This window comes from Physeter macrocephalus, chromosome 11 (genome assembly GCF_002837175.3).
Source record: "Physeter macrocephalus isolate SW-GA chromosome 11, ASM283717v5, whole genome shotgun sequence".
In the NCBI taxonomy this organism is placed as follows: Eukaryota; Metazoa; Chordata; class Mammalia; order Artiodactyla; family Physeteridae; genus Physeter; species Physeter macrocephalus.
Genome location: NC_041224.1, coordinates 96,218,013 through 96,236,613, shown reverse-complemented (window position 1 = coordinate 96,236,613; position 18,601 = coordinate 96,218,013). Strand labels below are relative to the sequence as shown.

General features: G+C 39.6%; 1 protein-coding gene across 13 annotated transcripts in view; it reads left to right on the top strand.

Annotated features, from left to right (window-relative positions):
* Nucleotides 1-18,601, top strand: part of GANC (glucosidase alpha, neutral C) — an 82,456-nt gene that overhangs the window by 34,258 nt on the left and 29,597 nt on the right. For 12 of the 13 annotated variants that reach the window (XM_028495423.1, XM_028495422.2, XM_028495421.2 and 9 more), the window contains 8 exons: nt 902-998; nt 2,284-2,464; nt 2,693-2,846; nt 8,670-8,905; nt 11,259-11,385; nt 12,303-12,382; nt 14,610-14,753; nt 16,101-16,197. In XM_028495423.1, the coding sequence (XP_028351224.1) occupies nt 902-998; nt 2,284-2,464; nt 2,693-2,846; nt 8,670-8,905; nt 11,259-11,385; nt 12,303-12,382; nt 14,610-14,753; nt 16,101-16,197 (1,116 nt within the window). The remainder of the gene's footprint in view (nt 1-901; nt 999-2,283; nt 2,465-2,692; nt 2,847-8,669; nt 8,906-11,258; nt 11,386-12,302; nt 12,383-14,609; nt 14,754-16,100; nt 16,198-18,601) is intronic. The other variant, XM_028495427.2, reaches the window with a different exon arrangement.

Sequence of the window (18,601 nt, the reverse complement as noted above, 5' to 3'; positions counted from 1 at the left end):
TTCTCCCTACCCTGGGGAATAACAGACCTTCCCTAACTCCTTGAGAATCTCTGTTCAAGCATCTATTTCTATAGCCTCATATAATGATCAGGACTGACATGTGCCCAAAAATTATAAGTAAAGGGGCCCTAAAGCTCCCCTTACTGTAACATTATAATCCTTTTTACCTTACCTAAAGCACCCCCTTTCCATAAACTCCTCCAAATAAGGACCATTTGATGGCAAATACTTTTACCTGAGAGTGAATTTAAGTCAGTGTTATCTCTCCTAGTTACTTTCTCAGTGTTATCTCTCCTAGTTACTTTCGTTTTCCCCATATCTCTAAAATAATTGTTAAATAAAGGACTTTGGCTAAAGGAAATTTATGTATCTACAATCACAGGGAAGGGGGTATTTTGAAGAGCCAGGAAAGGTCCTCCTGGTGCCCTTGACCTTATAGTTTCTGTATGCAGTAAGAATGAACAGTCAGGCAGAAGACACCCAGTCTTTCATCTAGTAAGTATTAAAAATGCTCGCTATCCTCTGCTTCCTAAAGCAAACAAGTATGCAATACATTTCTGGAAAATTTAGATTAGGGAAAAAAATCTAAAACTTTGTAATCCTATTTTACAGGTAGAAAAGAGATTTACTATAAATGAGGACACAGAGAACTTTAGCACACAGCTAAGGAAACATAACTAATAAGTGCCCAGAACTTTGCCGTGTGCATTTTTGTGTCCCCACAACACCTAAATATAACATCATACAGAGAGTCAGCATACATGATTTACTGATTGATCAGGGCAAGCTCAGGTCTCTTGATCCCTAGTCTAGTTATCTTGCTACTCTTATAGTTGCTGAATCTCCTTAATTGATTGTCCCACTGAGAAGCAAAACTCAGTCACTATCCTGGTCCCTGCAGGTCCTGCCTCCATTGGTTTGGATTTCTCCTTGCATGGGTTTGAGCATGTCTATGGGATCCCGCAACATGCAGAATCACACCAACTTAAAAATACCAGGTAAAGTGAAAACAAGAATTCTTACAGGAGGCTCTGGTTTCTGGACTGGAAAAGTTTGAAAGGAAAATATGTGAGATGTCTGAGCCAGTGCTAATATGTATCTGGCCTTTCCCCTCTTGATATTGCTTGTAGGTCTTTAAGAATTTCCCTTTAATGATCGCCCAGAGCAGTGGTTTTCAATTTTTATTTTTTGGCAAAAAGAAGACAATTATAAAAACTGTAATGCTGAACCTAAAAATATAGAGGAAGTAAAAATACGGAGCTGCTGTGGTTGAAGTAGCAGGGAGAGCTTCATCATATCACCTCCCCGGGTTTTGCTTTCACCTCCCAAGGCCTTTCTGTGGAACCCTGGGAAATACACTGTGAAGATCACTGACCTAGAAAAAGGCTTTTACCAAAAAAGGACAGTGAGCCAGAGAATGGAAGAGTGTGGCATCTCATATACCTTTGATTCCCTCAGGGAGATTATTTCAAACTAACACTATTGACAAACAAATGCTAGAGGTATCAGACTAAGAGGAAGTGGAACCAAAGAGAAACAGAGTCTGGTCAAATTTGCCAGGTTCAGATGCTGTTTAGATAATAGGGAGACATAGTGACAAGTGAATCAGAAACTGTTGCTCTCACACCAACCTGAGCTCCGTGTTCCCCACCTCAATTCAGTTCCTAATCTTTCCCTACTCAGCACTGTGGAAACATGTTAGGATACTATCATTTTGCTTTCACGACAGAGAAATACAAAATTTGTCAATTTATTGTGTGCTTGCTATTACGTAGGATTCACAGGAAATGGTCCTCACCTCACAAGAGATATTTAGAAAAGCATCTAAGATATGAGATCATACATGCCAATAGTAGCATGAAGGGATGCCAAAGGAATCAAAGGATGAGGACCATATTCACCCACATTGGGTCAGGAAACCTTTAGGGAAGTGTTAGGAGTTGAGCTTTGAAAGATGTATTGGACCCAAGGGGAGAATGCAGGGGAGAATGGAGCTATAATATTCATTAAGAATATATGGGCTTCCCTGGTGGCGCAGTGGTTGCGCGTCCGCCTGCCGATGCAGGGGAACCGGGTTCGCGCCCCGGTCCGGGAAGATCCCACATGCCGCGGAGCGGCTGGGCCCGTGAGCCATGGCCGCTGAGCCTGCGCGTCCGGAGCCTGTGCTCCGCAACGGGAGAGGCCGCAGCAGAGGGAGGCCCGCATACCACAAAAAAAAAAAAAAAAAAAAAAAAAAGAATATATATGCAGTGGTCATTGGTAATCCTTCTTTGTGTGTTTCAGTGATGGAGATGCTTACCGTCTTTATAACCTAGATGTCTATGGATATAAAATACATGACAAAATGGGCATTTATGGTTCAGTGCCTTATCTCCTGGCCCACAAACTGGGCAGGACTCTAGGCATTTTTTGGCTAAATGCCTCAGAAACACTAGTGGAGATCAATACAGAACCTGCTGTAAAGGTGAGCAGTGGATCATGGCTGCATGTCATACTCACAGAAGAAACAAAACCACTGAAGTGTAATTGTAGCTCTGGGCTTTCAATGGCAGTCCTCTGCCTCCAGAGTCCTCACAGTATAATCAGTGAAGGTTATTGGTATGTACTAAAGGATCAGACTATTACACACATATGGATGGGTGTTGTGGGTTAGAGGGAAATTTTTCAGACCTTCATTCCATTCCTTTTCCAGTATGCATTGACCCAGACGGGCCCAGTTGCTGCTAAACAAAAGGTCAGATCTCAAACTGATGTGCACTGGATGTCAGAGAGTGGAATCATTGATGTTTTTTTGCTGACAGGACCTACACCTTCTGATGTCTTCAAGCAGTACTCATACCTTACAGGTACTTGCATGTGGGAGTGCCAATTTCTTGTTCCATTATATTTCCTCTATCCCATGTAGAATCACTGTAAATTAATATTTGTTGTACACCATATAGCATCTATAAACAACTTACCCAAGCTTTTAAAGAAGCAAGCATTTCTCCTCCCACTCTCATCCCATTCAGCTTGGTTAAACATTCTACTGGGGCTGGAATTCTCCATTCTCTAATCCTAATACTCACCATCTGCCTTCCTTAGAGCCTTTTATACCCTGGGCTTTCTCTGCCTTTATCTCAGATGACCAGTATCCCAACCTGAACTTTTCTATGTTCTCTTCTTCATTAAAATATAGTGGCTTTAGCACTATAAAGCATTTTATCTTCAAAAGATATGAGATCTCAATTGATTGCAGAAAAAGCATTTGACCAAATCCAACACTATTTCATGATAAAAACATTCAGAAGACTAGGAATGAAAGAAAACTTCATCCACATGATAAAAGGCATTTATGAAAAATTCACAGCTAACATCATACTCAATGGTGAAAGACTGCAAGGTTTCCCCTAAGATCAGAAACAAGATGAGGCTTCCCGCTTTCACCACTGCTATTGAACATTGTAGTTAAAGTTCCAGCCAGAGAAATTAGTCAAGAAAAAGAAATAAAAGGCATCCAAATTGCAAACGGAGATGTAAAATTATCTCTCTTCATAGATGATGTGATACTATATGATAGAAAGTCCCAAAGAATACACACACACACACACACACACACACACACACACACACACACAATTAACCAAAGTTGCAGGGTACATGGTCAACACACAAAATTAGCTGTGTTTCTATATACCAGCAATGAACAATCTAAAAAAGAAATTGAGAAAACAACTCCATTTACAATAACATCCAAAAGAATAAAATACCCAGGAATAAATTTAACCAAGGAGATGAAAGACTTGTATGCTGAAAACTACAAAAAATTCCTGAATTAAAGAAGGCCTAGATAAATGGGAAGAAATCCCATGTTTGTGTATTGAAAGATTTAATATTGTTAAGCGAGCAATACTATTGCACGCAATCTACAGATTTATTACAATCCCTGCCAAAATTCCAATGGCCATTTTTTAAGAAATGGAAAAGCTGATCTTTAAAATCATACTGAATTTCAAAGGGCCCTGAATAGCCCAAAAGTCCTGAAAAAAAAAATGTTGGAGGACTCATACTTCCCAATTTCAAAACTTACTACAAAGTTAAAGTAATCCAAACAGTGTGGTACTGGCATAAGGATAGACATATAAGCCAATGGAATAGAATTGAGAGTCTAGAAATAAACCCATACATCTCTGGCCAATTGATTTTCAATAAATGTTCAAGACCATTCAATGAAGAAAGAATTGTCTCTTAAACACATGGCACTGGGACAACTGGATATCCACGTGCAAAAGAATGAAGTTGGACCCCTATCTCACACCATATACAAAAAATTAATGCAAAATTGATCAATGACATATATATAAGAGCTAAAGTCATAAAACTCTTAGAAGAAAACAGGGATAAATCTTCATGATCTTGGACTGGCAACAGATTCTTAGCTATGACATCAAAATCATGAGCAACAGAAAAAAAAAATTAGACAAGTTGGACTTCTTCAAAACTAAAAACTGGGCTTCCCTGGTGGCGCAGTGGTTGAGAGTCCACCTGCCGATGCAGGGGACATGGGTTCGTGCCCCGGTCCGGGAAGATCCCACATGCCATGGAGCGGCTGGGCCCGTGAGCCATGGCCACTGAGCCTGCGCATCCGGAGCCTGTGCTCCGCAACGGGAGAGGCCACAACAGTGAGAGGCCCGCGTACCACAAAAAAAAAAAACAAAAAAAAAACTAAAAACTTTTGTGCATCAAAGGACATTATCACAAAAGTGAAAAGGCAACCTATAGAATGGGAGAAAGTATTTGCAAATCATACATAAGACAAGGGTCTAGTATCCAGAATACATAAAGAACTCTTATAACTCAACAATAAAAAGGAACAATCTAATTCTAAGATGAGAAAAGGGCTTAAATAGACATTTCTCCAAAGAAGATGTACAAATGGATTAACAAGCACATGAAAAGATGCTCAACAGCACTAGGTATTAGGAAAATGTAAATTAAAACCACAGTGAGATACTGCTTCCTACCCACTAGGATGACTAAATCAAAAAAAAGAGGGGAAATAATAAGTGTTGGTGAGGATGTAGAGAAGTTGGAAACTCATACATTACCCGTGGGAACATGAAATGGTTCAGCTGGTATGGAAACAGTTTGGCAGTTCCTCAGAACGCTAAACATAGAACTACCATATGACCCAGCATGATGATTGATTTTATGTGTCAACTTGCCTAAGTCATGGTGCCCAGATATTTGGTTAAACATTAGTCTAGATGTCACTGTGAAGTTATTTTTTAGATGATATTAACAGTTAAATCAGTAGACTATAAGTAAAGCAGGTTAGTCTCCGTAACATGAGTGGGCTTCATACAATCAGCTGAAAACCTTAGAGAAAAGGACTGAGGTATGCTCTAAAGAAACAGGAATCTGTCTCCAGACTGTCTTCATACTCAAGCTACAACTTCAACTCTTCCCTGGGTCTCCAGGCTGCTGGCCTGACCGCAGAATTCAGAGTCGCCCGTCCCCACAATCACATGAACCAGTTCCTTAAAATCAATCATTTTCTCTCTATGTATATGTACAAATACATACACACATATACACACATCCTATTGATTCTGTTTCTCTGCAGAACCCTAACTAATATACCCAACAATTCCACTCCTAGATACATACTCAAAGGAACTGAACAAGGACTTCAACAGATACTTGTATGCCAATGATCACTGCAGTATTATTCACCATAGCCAAAAGGTAGAAACAAGCCAAGTGCTCATCAAAAATGAATGGATAAACAGAATGTGGTATGTACAGAAAATAGAATACTATTCAGCCATAACAAAGAATGAAGTTCTGATACATGCTACAACATGGATGAACCTTGAAAGCATTATGCAAAATGAAATAAGCCAGACACAAAAGAACAAATATAACATGATTCCACTTGTATGAAGTACCTATAGTAGGTAAATTCATGGAGACAAAAAGTTAAGATTAGCAGTTAGCAGGGGCTGAAGGGTGGGATGAGTAACAGAAAGTTATTGCTTGTGGTTATAGAATTCCTGTTTGGAGTGATATAAAAATTTTGTAAACAGCTAGTGGTGATGCCGGTACTACACTGTGAATGTAACTAATGCCCTGAACTGTACACGTAAAAACGGTTAAAATGGAAAATTTTATGTTACCTATATTTTACCACAGTTTTTTAAAATTGGTAATGTAATATGCTCCACTCCCCCCCAAAAAACCCACATTGAATTGTATGCCTTACATGGGTAAATTGTATGGTATATGAGTTACATATCAATAAAGCTGTTAAAAATCAAAGTAATGTAGCATCATTTCTGCTGCATTCCATTGTTAAAATTTCCTGAGTCTAGCCCATTTTCAAGGGAAGAATTTGATTCCAATTTTGATGAGAGGAACAACAGAGAATCTGTGGATATGGGAAGACACCCATATAGGAATAAGTACCATCAAAGCCCCCCTACAGCCCCTTTCAACATTGTTATTAGAGAGAATAGTCTGGTTTACAGGAAAGTGCTTCAAAAACAATGGATCTGCCACCATGGTCAAAGAAATCTGATTTATAAATTTATAGATTATCTGTTAGCTCCTAATGAGGATTTAGTTCAATAGTATCCTCTCACCTCTTCCTCCCAACATTGTTATATCATAATTTTTGGTTAATCAACATTCAGTGTTTACATTTTTCCAATGCTCAGGGTGTCAGATGCTTTATCCATTCCACTTTTTCCCCTGGAGACTTACCCCAGATCTCTATCTGGACTGTTTCTCTCTAGGCTCCCCGCACAGCTGTCACCCTAGGACTTATTGTTTTCTGTTTGCTGTTTTCTGGTGGTAGATCTCTCCCTTCTTGGGGCCCATGTTTTTCTTTTTTGTGGTTTATTAGCTTGGTTTTTGTTCATTGTTCGAAGCATCTTCTGGTAGTTTTCTACGAAAGTGCATTAGAGGTCTACTTTTTGCATCTTTGCAGATATGAAAACATCTTCTTTTCCTACCTTCACCCTTGTTTGATAATTTGGTAACTGGATTGAAAATTATTTATCTCAGAATTTGAAGGCATTTCTCTATAATCTATCTTCTTGTTCCAAAATCACTCTGAATTCTGTTCCTTTGTATATGATCTATCTTTTCTCTCTGAAATATCTTCTCTTTATCTCTAATAGTCTGAAATTTCTAATATTCTGAAACTCTGAAATTTTACAACCAAATGCCTTGATATAGACCTTTTAAAATAATTGCATATTAGATGTAGACTCTTTCATTCTTGAGAATTGTATCCTTCAGTTCTGGAAAACTTATTATTCTTTTGAAAATATCTTCACCTCCTTTTTCTCTTTCTACTCTACAGATTTTATAATCTTCTCTTTTTTGTCCAATCCTAAGCAATTTTCTCAATTTTATCTTCCAGGCCTTTCCATTTATGCTCATATTTCTAATTTCTGCAGACTCTTTCTTATCCTCTGATTGTTCCTTGTTTCCAATATCTTATACTTGTTTTATGCTACCCTAGTCTTATTTTATGGGCGCAACTTTTTTTCATCTCCGAGAGATACTATTGATAACATTTTGATATTTACTTTGATTCCTTGTATTGCCCCCTATTTTCTCAGAGATCCTTTTACTCTATTTCTTTATGTGAATCCCTCTGTCTAATTTTGGAGGCTTTACTCAAATGTTGGATAATCCTTGGCTATCCATGAATACTTAAGAATAAGGTTCTGCCTGGAAGCTCTGTGTACCTGTATGAGTTTTACACTCTCGTGTTGAGGTGGAGGGGGGAATTCTCCTGTCCGCTAGTGTTCTGGGAGCAGAGATGAACCCTTCTTGTCATCATCCCCCCTCACAAGCACTCTGGTGAAAGCTTCCTTGGCTTTGCTCAATAGTTACCACACCACCCCTGCCTGCTGCCTTCCAAATTTTGTTGAAATTACTCCTCTCCCATTCTGTTTGTTCTTGTGGCTTTATTCTTTTTTTTCTTTTCTTTCTTTTCTTTATTCTGATTTTAGTGGGACTTTAAGAGGGGAAGGAGATAAATGCAAGTGGTTGACCAGAAGTCCTCCATGTTATCAGTAAATGTTTTGATGATAATTTCCTGACAGTTCTTCCTGCCTTCAGTTTCTTTGCCTTCAAGTCTGCTCCCGACTAATTTTTCTAAAACATAGGTCTGCTGAGGTTACATCTTGCCAAACTTTTGATGACTTCCTATACAAGAAGATTTAGAGTCCTTATCCTGAACTACAGGGTCCTTTACAAACTGACCCTCTCCAGTGTCATCTTCTGCTGGCCTCCTTCACAGTGTAACCACCCTGGAATATTTATTTTTCCCTAAGCTTATCATGTCCTTCTCTGCCTCCATATCTTTTCTATTTCCTGTGCCTCAATGATCTATTCATTCTCCCTGCCTGAGAATACTCTTACTTATTCTTCAACGTTCTAACCAAGTGTTACCACCTCTGTGAAGCCTTTCAAGACTCCATACTTCGCTTCAGGCAAAATTTATTAGCCCCTCTGCAGTCCCACAGCACTTGCGGGTAGGGACTCTGCTTTCTTCTTGATATTCTAAGTACCAGGCTCAGTGCTTAGACCTTGTAGACATTCAGGAAACATTTATCAAATGTATAATTATCATTGTGGTGGTAATTGGCTCAGTTGTCATCTCCCCCTTGTAGGCACACAAGCCATGCCCCCTCTCTTCTCCTTGGGGTACCATCAGTGCCGCTGGAACTATGAAGATGAGCATGATGTAAAGGCAGTGGATGCAGGATTTGATGAACATGACATTCCTTATGATGTCATGTGGCTGGACATAGAGCACACTGAAGGCAAGAGGTACTTCACCTGGGACAAGAAAAGGTTCCCAAACCCCAAAAGGATGCAAGAGCTGCTCAGGAGCAAAAAACGTAAGGTAAAATAAGCCAGCACTCTGAACCTTTTCATTACAAAGCATTTTAAAATTTTTTAAAGTTGCCTTGATACATTAGTGTAAGAGAACCATCTGGTAAAAAACGGCCAGGAAAATAGTACCTTCAATTGTAACTGTAACTGTGATAACAGAAAAGCAATGGTGAGAAGGTGGCCATCCCTGCCATCCATCCCTGCCTTAGCAGTCCATCCATCCCTGCCTTAGTGGTCTAGGTCCCCGTAAGGATGAAGGGGCCTAGCATTCAGTCCCATTCGTTGTGGCCACCCTGTAGTGATGTGATGGATGCACCCCACGACGCAAAATTTGATTTTGATGTCAAGATTGATTATGTCACACGGGCACCAAGAGGGTATGAAAAGGCTAATTAGTCCCATAGTGAGGCATTCTTGGGGGAGCAGACTAGCTCCCAAGCTCCTTTGAAATTGGCCTGAGAGAGCTGGGAAAGGAGACAAGATCAGGTTTTAAGGTTTTAAGGTTAGAGGGTTGAACTGGGGTGAGGATTCCTGTGCATGCACCGGGGCTTGTGTGGTCTGAACTTCCTGTTGGCACCAAAGATGGGAACATCAGGGCTTTCTCTGTCAGTACACACGGATGTGGGTGGAAGGCTAAGGGGGAGTGATGGGGCTTGAAGCTCTTAACAGTCGCTCAGAAATGGAGTCAGATTCTTTATTACACCATTTTTCCTGCATGCTTCCCTGATGGACTCCATCTGTCCATATGGCCAAGGAAAGAACTAAAATAGAAAATGAGGACAGGGAGAAGACACTGGAAAGTGTGTAATGCAGGGTGGGGGGGGAGTAATAGCAATAATGAAAAGGGGGAAGGAGAAAAAAACAAGAGAGGAAAAGGGAGGAACCTCATATGTATCACATAAATGGATCGAGATTAAAGTTGCCTTTTCAACCCATTGCATTGAGCCCCAGTCCTTTCACAGGTGGTCAGAGCCAGTGCTGTTAATTCTTAATCTCCCAATTAATAAACAGCCACCATTTATCAGGCATTTATTATGGAAGCAGCCCAAGAGCCCATCGACAGATGAACGGATAAAGGAAATGTGGTATACATATACAATGCAAAATTATTCAGCCTTTAAAAGGAAGGACTTTCTGATACATGCTGCAACATGGATGAACCTTAAGGACATTATGCTAAGTGAAATAAGCCCGTCACAAAAAGACAAATACTATAGGATTTCACTAATCTGTAATACCTAGAATAGTCAAAATCATAGAGACAGAAAGAAGAATGGTGGTAGCCAAAGGCTGGTGGGGAGGAGGGAGTGGAAAGTTGTTTTTCTGTTTTTTTTTGGGGGGGGGGTTGAGTATTTTTTTTTAATATTTATTTATTCATTTGGCTGCACCAGGTCTTAGTTGCTGCACGTGGGATCTTTTAGTTGCAGCATGTGGGATCTTTAGTCGTGGCATGCAAACTCTTAGTTGTGGCATGTGGGATCTAGTTCCCTGACTGGGGATTGAACCCGGGCCCCCTGCACTGGGAGCACGGAGTCTTAGCCACTGGACTACCAGGGAAGTCCTGGGAAGTTGTTTTTAATAGGTATAGAGTTTCAGTTTTACAAGATGAAAAGAGTTCTAGACATTGTACAACATTGGGAATCTATTTGACACTGTTGAACTGTACGCTTAAAATTGGTTAAGATGGTGAATTTTATGTTATGCATATTTTACCATAACTTAAAAATTTTGTAAGTTTTTGAGCAATGGAGAATTAAACTTTAGTATGTAGAATAGATTTGAATAGATATGAGGAAGGATTATTAGAAGGTTATTCTAGCCAAATAAAGTGGTTTTGAGGCCCCCGAGTAGGTAGAAGTGATGGTATTAGAAGGGCAGGGAGAGATGCTGGAGAAGAGTGCTGTGATCACAGCTCTTCTCAAGCCTCCTTCCTAAATATGGCTGTACCATATTTAGGTTTGGGGATTTTTTGTTTGTTTTTAATATGGTAGTTTCTTTTCTTTAATGTTTGCTTTTGTGTTATCTTAGCCTCTAGCTATCTAGGGAGCAGGGACCTTGCCTGCTTAATCCTTTATGTAAAGCACCCAGCACCACAGAGAGATAGAAGCCTAATAAATGTGATCTTAAGAACATGTATTGGTAGGGCAGCAATAATTGTGAAAAAGGATGGGCCTGGTTCTGATATCAATTTATATTCCCATAAGCCCATGAAAGGTTATAGGATTTTACTGGTGTCTGAAATATTTCAGTAATAGTAGTTGTTTTGAGTAAAATACGAATGCCAAAACTATGATGAAAACAAGTGAGTGAACGTATGGCTCATATAAAACTGATGAAACCTTTAAACCTTTATGTCCTAACAGCTTGTGGTCATTAGTGACCCCCACATCAAGATTGATCCCGACTACTTAGTGTATGCTAAGGCCAAAGAACAGGGCTTCTTTGTGAGGAATCATGAAGGGGGAGACTTTGAAGGTGTCTGCTGGCCTGGTAAGATGTCATTTGATACACACCTGTTATCCACTGTTTAGTCCCAACTAATGATGGTTGCATGGCCATCTTTCTAATTTCTTGTAGTTGTCACATGCTACATTTATGTGCCTTTCCTTAAAGATGATAGTATTATCTTTTATATCTTTCATTTAACACCTGGTACAGTGTGCTTTGTATACATTTATAGGTCAATGAATGAATGAAAAATTAACAAGCAAACCTCAGTGACATGCTATTTCCCTAAGCAAATAAAAATTAAAAGCCAGGGAATGAGAAAATGAGAGGAGGAGAAAGAGGAAGAAAGAAGAAGAATCTTGCAATCTCTCTCCCTGTGATTCTTCTTTGCCCTGTTAGCCCATAGTTTTGACTTCCCAGCCTTTCATAAGTGACCTCAGCTGCCCCTGACAACTCTGAAGTCTTCATTTTGGAAATTATTAGTTTAAAGCCTTGGTAAAAACTCCTCAAGGACAAAAGGGAATCGCCACTCTGTCATATGATAGCACTCTATCACAAGTCCATGCACTGTAGAGAAACCGCACGCATTCCTCTTCTCCCTATACCACTTATAAACATGTCTCTCCTCTCTTTAAGAACAGAGAGGTCACTCCAGGCTATCTGCCATCCTTACTGGGCCTGTCTGAGGCCATCAGTAAGGGACAGGCTCCATCTTGATGCTTGTTCATTGGCATTCCCCTGGCCGCTGAGGTTGAGAGGGCTAGTGATTGCCACTGGAGTCCAGCATTGCCTTCTTCATTTGTTTCTCACCAGACCGTGCCTCTGTATCAGCTATCTTTTACATTTGATGTGAGGTGCCCATTCATTACCCAGCTTTCACATCTGATATTCTTCTTTACAAATATCTTACCATGAGGAGCACCGTTCCTAACAGGCTGTCTACTCCTCTGCCTCTGCAGGTCTCTCCTCTTACCTGGATTTTACCAGTCCCAAAGTCAGACAGTGGTATTCCAGTCTTTTTGCTTTCTCTGTTTATCAGGTTTGTTTTTATTCTTTTGCTCTTTCCTAGTTACTTGGAAGGATAAAGTAAGGAAAAAAGGTGATTAAATAGAGGTACTCTGCTTCACTGAGTAGCTCTTGATAAATAATACTTGTATGAAAAGACAGGGATGCCAGGGACTTCCCTGGTGGTCCAGTGGTAAAGAATCCGCCTTACAATGCAGGGGACGCAGGTTCAATCCCTGTTCAGGGAACTAAGATCCCATATGCCATGGGGCAACTAAGCCCGCACGCCACAACTACTGAGCTTGGGTGCCTCAACGAGAGAGCCTGTGTGCCACAAACTACAGAGGCCACGTCCCCTGGAGCCTGCGCGCCACAACTAGAGAGAGAAAACCCACACGCCACAACTAGAGAGAGGCCCGCGCCACCAGCGTGCCTCAACAAAAGATCCCGCATGCCTCAACAAAGATTCCACATGCCGCAACTAAGACCCGACACAGCCAAAAGTAAATAAAATAAATAAATAAATAATAAAATAAATATTAAAAAAAAAAGACGGGATGCCAACCACATTACAGACCTTGGTGGTGCCAGGAGTGGTGCCATATGAATTACCAAGTGCACAAAAGCTGTGATTTTGACTTCTATTATGATAGACTCTATGATATATCAAAGTACTTAATAATAGAGACATTATATTTTCAAACTGTATAAATTTTTACATAAAATAGTATTGTATAATATTATTAAAGATGATAATGATATATGAGAAAGTATCTTGCAAAGTATAACGTGATATTAAAAGGTACAATAATAATTCTTAAAATCTTATAAGAATCACAGAGAGAACTGGAGAGGCCACATCTAGAGAACCATTTTCAATCAGCGGTGGTGATGAGAATAATGATGCCTGATATAAACTGAGTATGTGCTGTGTGCCAAGCACTATGCTACTCACTTTGTGTGCATTGTACCATTTCATCTTCACAATAACTCTTTGAAGTTGGAATTGTAATTAACTCTAATCCCACAGGTGAGGAAATCAAGGCATGGACAAGTGTAAAAACCTGCTAAGTTCACCCGTCTAGTAAGTGGTGGACCCAAGATTTGAACTCAGGTCTGTCTGTCTCCTAAGCCCAGCTCTTAACCACTAAACTCTAGTTTCTGAGCATCCTGTATTAGGATATAGAAAATAACTTAGAGCAGGGGTAAAGAACACGTGGGCCAATCTGGCCTTGCTCATTTGTTTCCCTATTGTCTAGGCTGCTTGCACATAACTATAGCTGGGTTGGGTTATTGAAAAAGAGGCCTTATGGCTTGAAAAGTTGAAAATATTTACTGTCTGGTCCTTCCAGAAAAAGTTTGCCAACCCCTGCCTTAGAGGGTGCTAAAAAGAATAGTCAAAGTGATTAAATATTTGGAACCCATATAGCCGTGTTCATAGAAGTATACATGATTAGAAATAATTCAAAGTAAAGATTCAAAAGAAAACATACAAGCCTCCTCCAGTCATTTGAAAGGCTACCATGTCGGGGAGGCAGCAGATGTACTCTGTGGTATCCCAGAAGGCAAGCTAGGCCCTGTGAGAGGATGTTACAAGGAGCAAGACTTTCAGAAAATAATGGAATGAGCTATCTGAGGGACTCCCAGTCATTGTAGCTATTGAGTCAAATGCTGAGAGACCAGGGATTCTATAAAGGGATTGCAGCACCGTGTTAACTACATGACTCAACAGCCCCTTCCCACTCTAAAGCTAACAATTCTATGTAGAACACAAACTATAGATCCTGCTAACAAATGGGTATCCTAGCTGTCAAACCTTTCATAGTGTTAGAGGGAAGGGGGAATCTTTTCATGGACAGCTATAATTGCCCATAGTTAAGAGTTGTAGCAGATGATGGATGATGTAGAGCCTAACTGTGAACATTCACAACCTTTCCTGTAGTGGTTCTCCAGGGGCTCTCGTAGCAGACCTGTGGGCAACATGGGAGTACAGCACAGCACTCTTTCATTCATAAGTACTCAACAAGTACTTATTGAGAACCCTCTGCCATTTAGATTGTTCTAGGTGTTTGGGATTTATCAATGAACAAAACAGACAAAATTCCCTGCCCTGTGGAACTTTTATTCTAGCAGAGGACAGAGCATAGATAATAAACATAACAAATAATAAATTAAATGGAGTAAGAAAGAGGAATAGGGACGGCTATCATATTAACCTTGTCACTGTAGGAGTTTTATCATGACCAAGATTGACTTCCTAGGGATCTACTGACATCCTCTACATATGGAACGACATGAATGAGCCCTCTGTCTTTAGAGGGCCAGAACTAACCATGCAGAAGAATGCCATTCATCACGGTAACTGGGAGCACCGAGAACTTCACAACATCTATGGCTTTTATCAGGTAAGACATCTAAAAAGCAGCCACCTGGATCCATGTGCCCTGCCTTTTGGGCTGAAAGTCATTTGCTTTAACAACAATGCTGTACAGTTCATTTCTCTGTGTGTCTTTTCTGACAACTGTTGATACAATGGGTCTTATCAGGTTGTAGCCAATATAAGACTCATTATTTCTCCCTTTGCATCTTTTCCATCTATAATGAACTTGGTTAATTTATAGATATTGGTTGATTAATGATAACAAAGAAACATCTTCCTTGACAGGAGCCATTAGTAAATGGCATTAGATAATACCTCAAACCTTTTATTGAAGTAGGCTGTGTATAAATATGTAAACAAAGGCAATTAAAACAGATTTTTTTTAATTTCACAAACGTCTAAATACAGCAAGTCTTTTTTTTTTTTTTTTTGCGTTACGCGGGCCTCTCACTGTTGTGGCCTCTCGCGTTGTGGAGCACAGGCTCCAGACACGCAGGCTCAGCGGCCATGGCTCACAGGCCCAGCCGCTCCGCGGCATGTGGGATCTTCCCGGACCGGGGCACGAACCCGCGTCCCCCGCATCGGCAGGCGGACTCCCAACCACTGCGCCACCAGGGAAGCTCATACAGCAAGTCTTATATTCATACCGGGGGAGTAAGATTTAGAACACAGATGCACAATTTCAATATGTATATTTCTAAATGTAGAAAGCCTTCCTTAAGTACTTAGCCTTCTCAATAGAAGGTGGTAGAATTGTTTTCCATTTGCCAGTCACATCCAAAAAACTTGGCAGTCACTTGCACTAATTTATATCCTTGGTTCTTTGTTATCTTCAAACTGTAATGGTGTTCCTGTGGGCCTCCCACAAATTGCTGTTTTCCAGCGGGAGCTGCTGGCTACATATAGCACGATTTTCAGATGGTATCTGTGTACTTCTCTACACAGCCTCTTGCTATAACTGTAAACTATCAATACTTTATAGTTGGAAAATTTTCTTATGTAGGCCAGGGCCAGTCACTTAACCTCTCTGAATCAGTTTTTTTTTTCATTAATGAAAACTATCTCAGAGGTTTTTGTGTAGGTTACTAGAGAAAATCTTATAAAAATGCCTCACAATAGTAAGCACCAAGTAAATACTATTATTTACTATTATTTCATTGCTATTTTAATGAGATAAATTGTTTCACTCTTTTAATAGGGGAATTTAGAGTAGTTTCATTACATCATGAAAATTATTGGCAGATTTTTAATATTTTCCATTTCACATTCCACCTACTTTTTACTTTTTGCATGTGAAATAGCTTATTGGGGATGTCTGCACAGTGCCATAATCCAGTCATCTCTTTGAAATTTTTCTCCTTTGACTTTATAGCAAATGGCCACTGCAGAAGGACTGATCCAACGATCTAAAGGGAAGGAGAGACCCTTTGTTCTTACACGTTCTTTCTTTGCTGGATCACAAAAATATGGTAAGGACTGGTTCATATGATCAGACTTCAAAACACAAGCTAGCAATCTGTCTCTTTTGACCATATATGGTATATGGTGCTACTGTGTTGATGCCTTCCTTTTCAGTAGGTCAGGTCTTAGATTGTAGAGAGCAATGTGCTCTGAAGTGTGCATTTTGCCCTTTGAGACTGAGTAAACCAATTTTAATAAAGTTTAGTTACTTTTTTCCCACTGAAGAACTGGACACTTAGTTGTTGGGGGAAGGACTTCAGAGTATCTGTTTGCTGGGATGGTCATCTTTTTTTTTTTTTTTTTTAACATCTTTATTGGAGTATAATTGCTTTCCATTGTTGTGTTAGTTGCTGCTGTATAACAAAGTGAATCAGCTATATGTATACATACATCCCCATATCTCCTCCCTCTTGCGTCTCCCTCCCACCCTCCCTACCCCACCCCTCTAGGTGGTCACAAAGCACCGAGCTGATCTCCCTGTGCAATGTGGCTGCTTCCCACTAGCTATCTATTTTACATTTGGTAGTGTATATATGTCCATGCCACTCTCTCACTTCGTCCCAGCTTACCCTTCCCCCTCCCCGTGTCCTCAAGTCCATTCTCTACATCTGCATTTTTATTCCTGTCCTGCCCCTAGGTTCTTTAGAACCTTTTTTTTTTTTTTAGATTCCATATATATGTGTTAGCATATGGTATTTGTTTTTCTCTTTCTGACTTACTTCACTCTGTATGACAGACTCTAGGTCCTGGAATGGTCATCTCTGATCCTGTCTCTTTTATTTATCAAGACCAGAGAAAATATACTTTAACACATTCCTTCAACCACCTGTTCCACTCAGCAATGTGGTTTAAAATAGACCCAGCTTTTGCTTGTGGTCAGCGTCATCTATAACTGGATCCGGTTTACTAGGTAATGCAGATCTAGTTCAACTTAACCAACCTGTGGCAGGAAGGCTATTTTAAGTCCCCTGGCCTTGCATAAATAACCTGAAGCTTAGGTCCTAGTTTGAGGAATCCAGCCTTTATTGTACCACAGACAATATTAGGCCTCTTACTCCACCCCTGAAAACCAGCCCCAATGGCACTCTGGAAGACACCAAAATATAATCATCAGGCAAAGATTCAAGTACAGAGATACTCAGCATTAGTCCTTAAAATAAAAAATAAAGAAAATCCAAATATCCAACAATACGGGAATAGTTATTAAATTATGGTATATCCGTATGATAGTCTATCATAAGGCTATTTAATATAGTAGCATTAATTGCATGAGAAAATTTTTGTGACATCATGATAAAAGAAAAAAAAAGCAGAAAGCCTAAATGTTTATATATTATCCTGATTTTGTTTAAAAAATAAATATATGTAGGTAGTAACAATACTGTGGTGATTATGAGTGATTTTAATGTTCTTCTTTTTACTTATCTCTATTTTCCAAATTCTCTACAAGTATCCCTTTTAATCACTATAAGAAGTAAAGTCTTTGAATGAAAACACTTAAAAGCAGCAGTTTAAAAAAGATAATGGGGGTGGGGGAGGGATGGACTGGGAGTTTGGGGTTAGCAGGTGCAAACTATTACATAGAGAATGGATAAACAACGGGTCCTGCTGTGTAGCACAGGGAACTATATTCAATGTCCTGAGAGAAACCACAATGGAAAAGAATTTTAAAAACTGTATATATATGTATAACTGGATCACTTTGCTGTGCAGTAGAAATTAGCACAACATTGTAAATAAACTATACTCCAATTTAAAAAGAAGATAACAGAAGATACACATACTAAGTAATCTTTGATCTCTTAAATATTGGCTCACCGCCTAGTCTTCAGTACTCTGTGTGAAGCTATCGATTTGCCCCAAAGCATAGCAAGTGAGGCATTACAGAGAACACTGCTGTGGCAAGTTCTATGCTGAGACCAACAGCCAGAGAGAGCTTTCAACAGAACAACCACATGAGACCTGAAAACATCTGAACGTTTACATGAACTTTGTTTCTTGATAAGAATGTTGTCATGTGGGTTTCAACATCATTATGCAGATATGTACATATCTCATCTGAAGTCAAGGAGAAATTATGAGAATACTATTTTAAAAGTCCCTCGAAAATGTTTTTCTTTGCTCCCCATAGGACAGCCTAAAATTTCTACAGACTATTAAAGCAAAAATAGCTACCAAAAGTATTTTGGTAAAAGATTGACAAAAATGTTTCAGGAGTAATCTAGACTTAGTAACCTAAGATTTTTTTTCCTTTTATGAACCTCTTTAGTGTTATATACCTTTAAAAGCTCTTATCAACTATTCAGTGCGCAAGAGCACTGACTTTAGAGTCAGACTGCCTGAGCTCAAATCCTACCATATCCATTGTTTGCCATATTTCCCTCACTGTAAAATAAAGTTAAACAGTGTTTA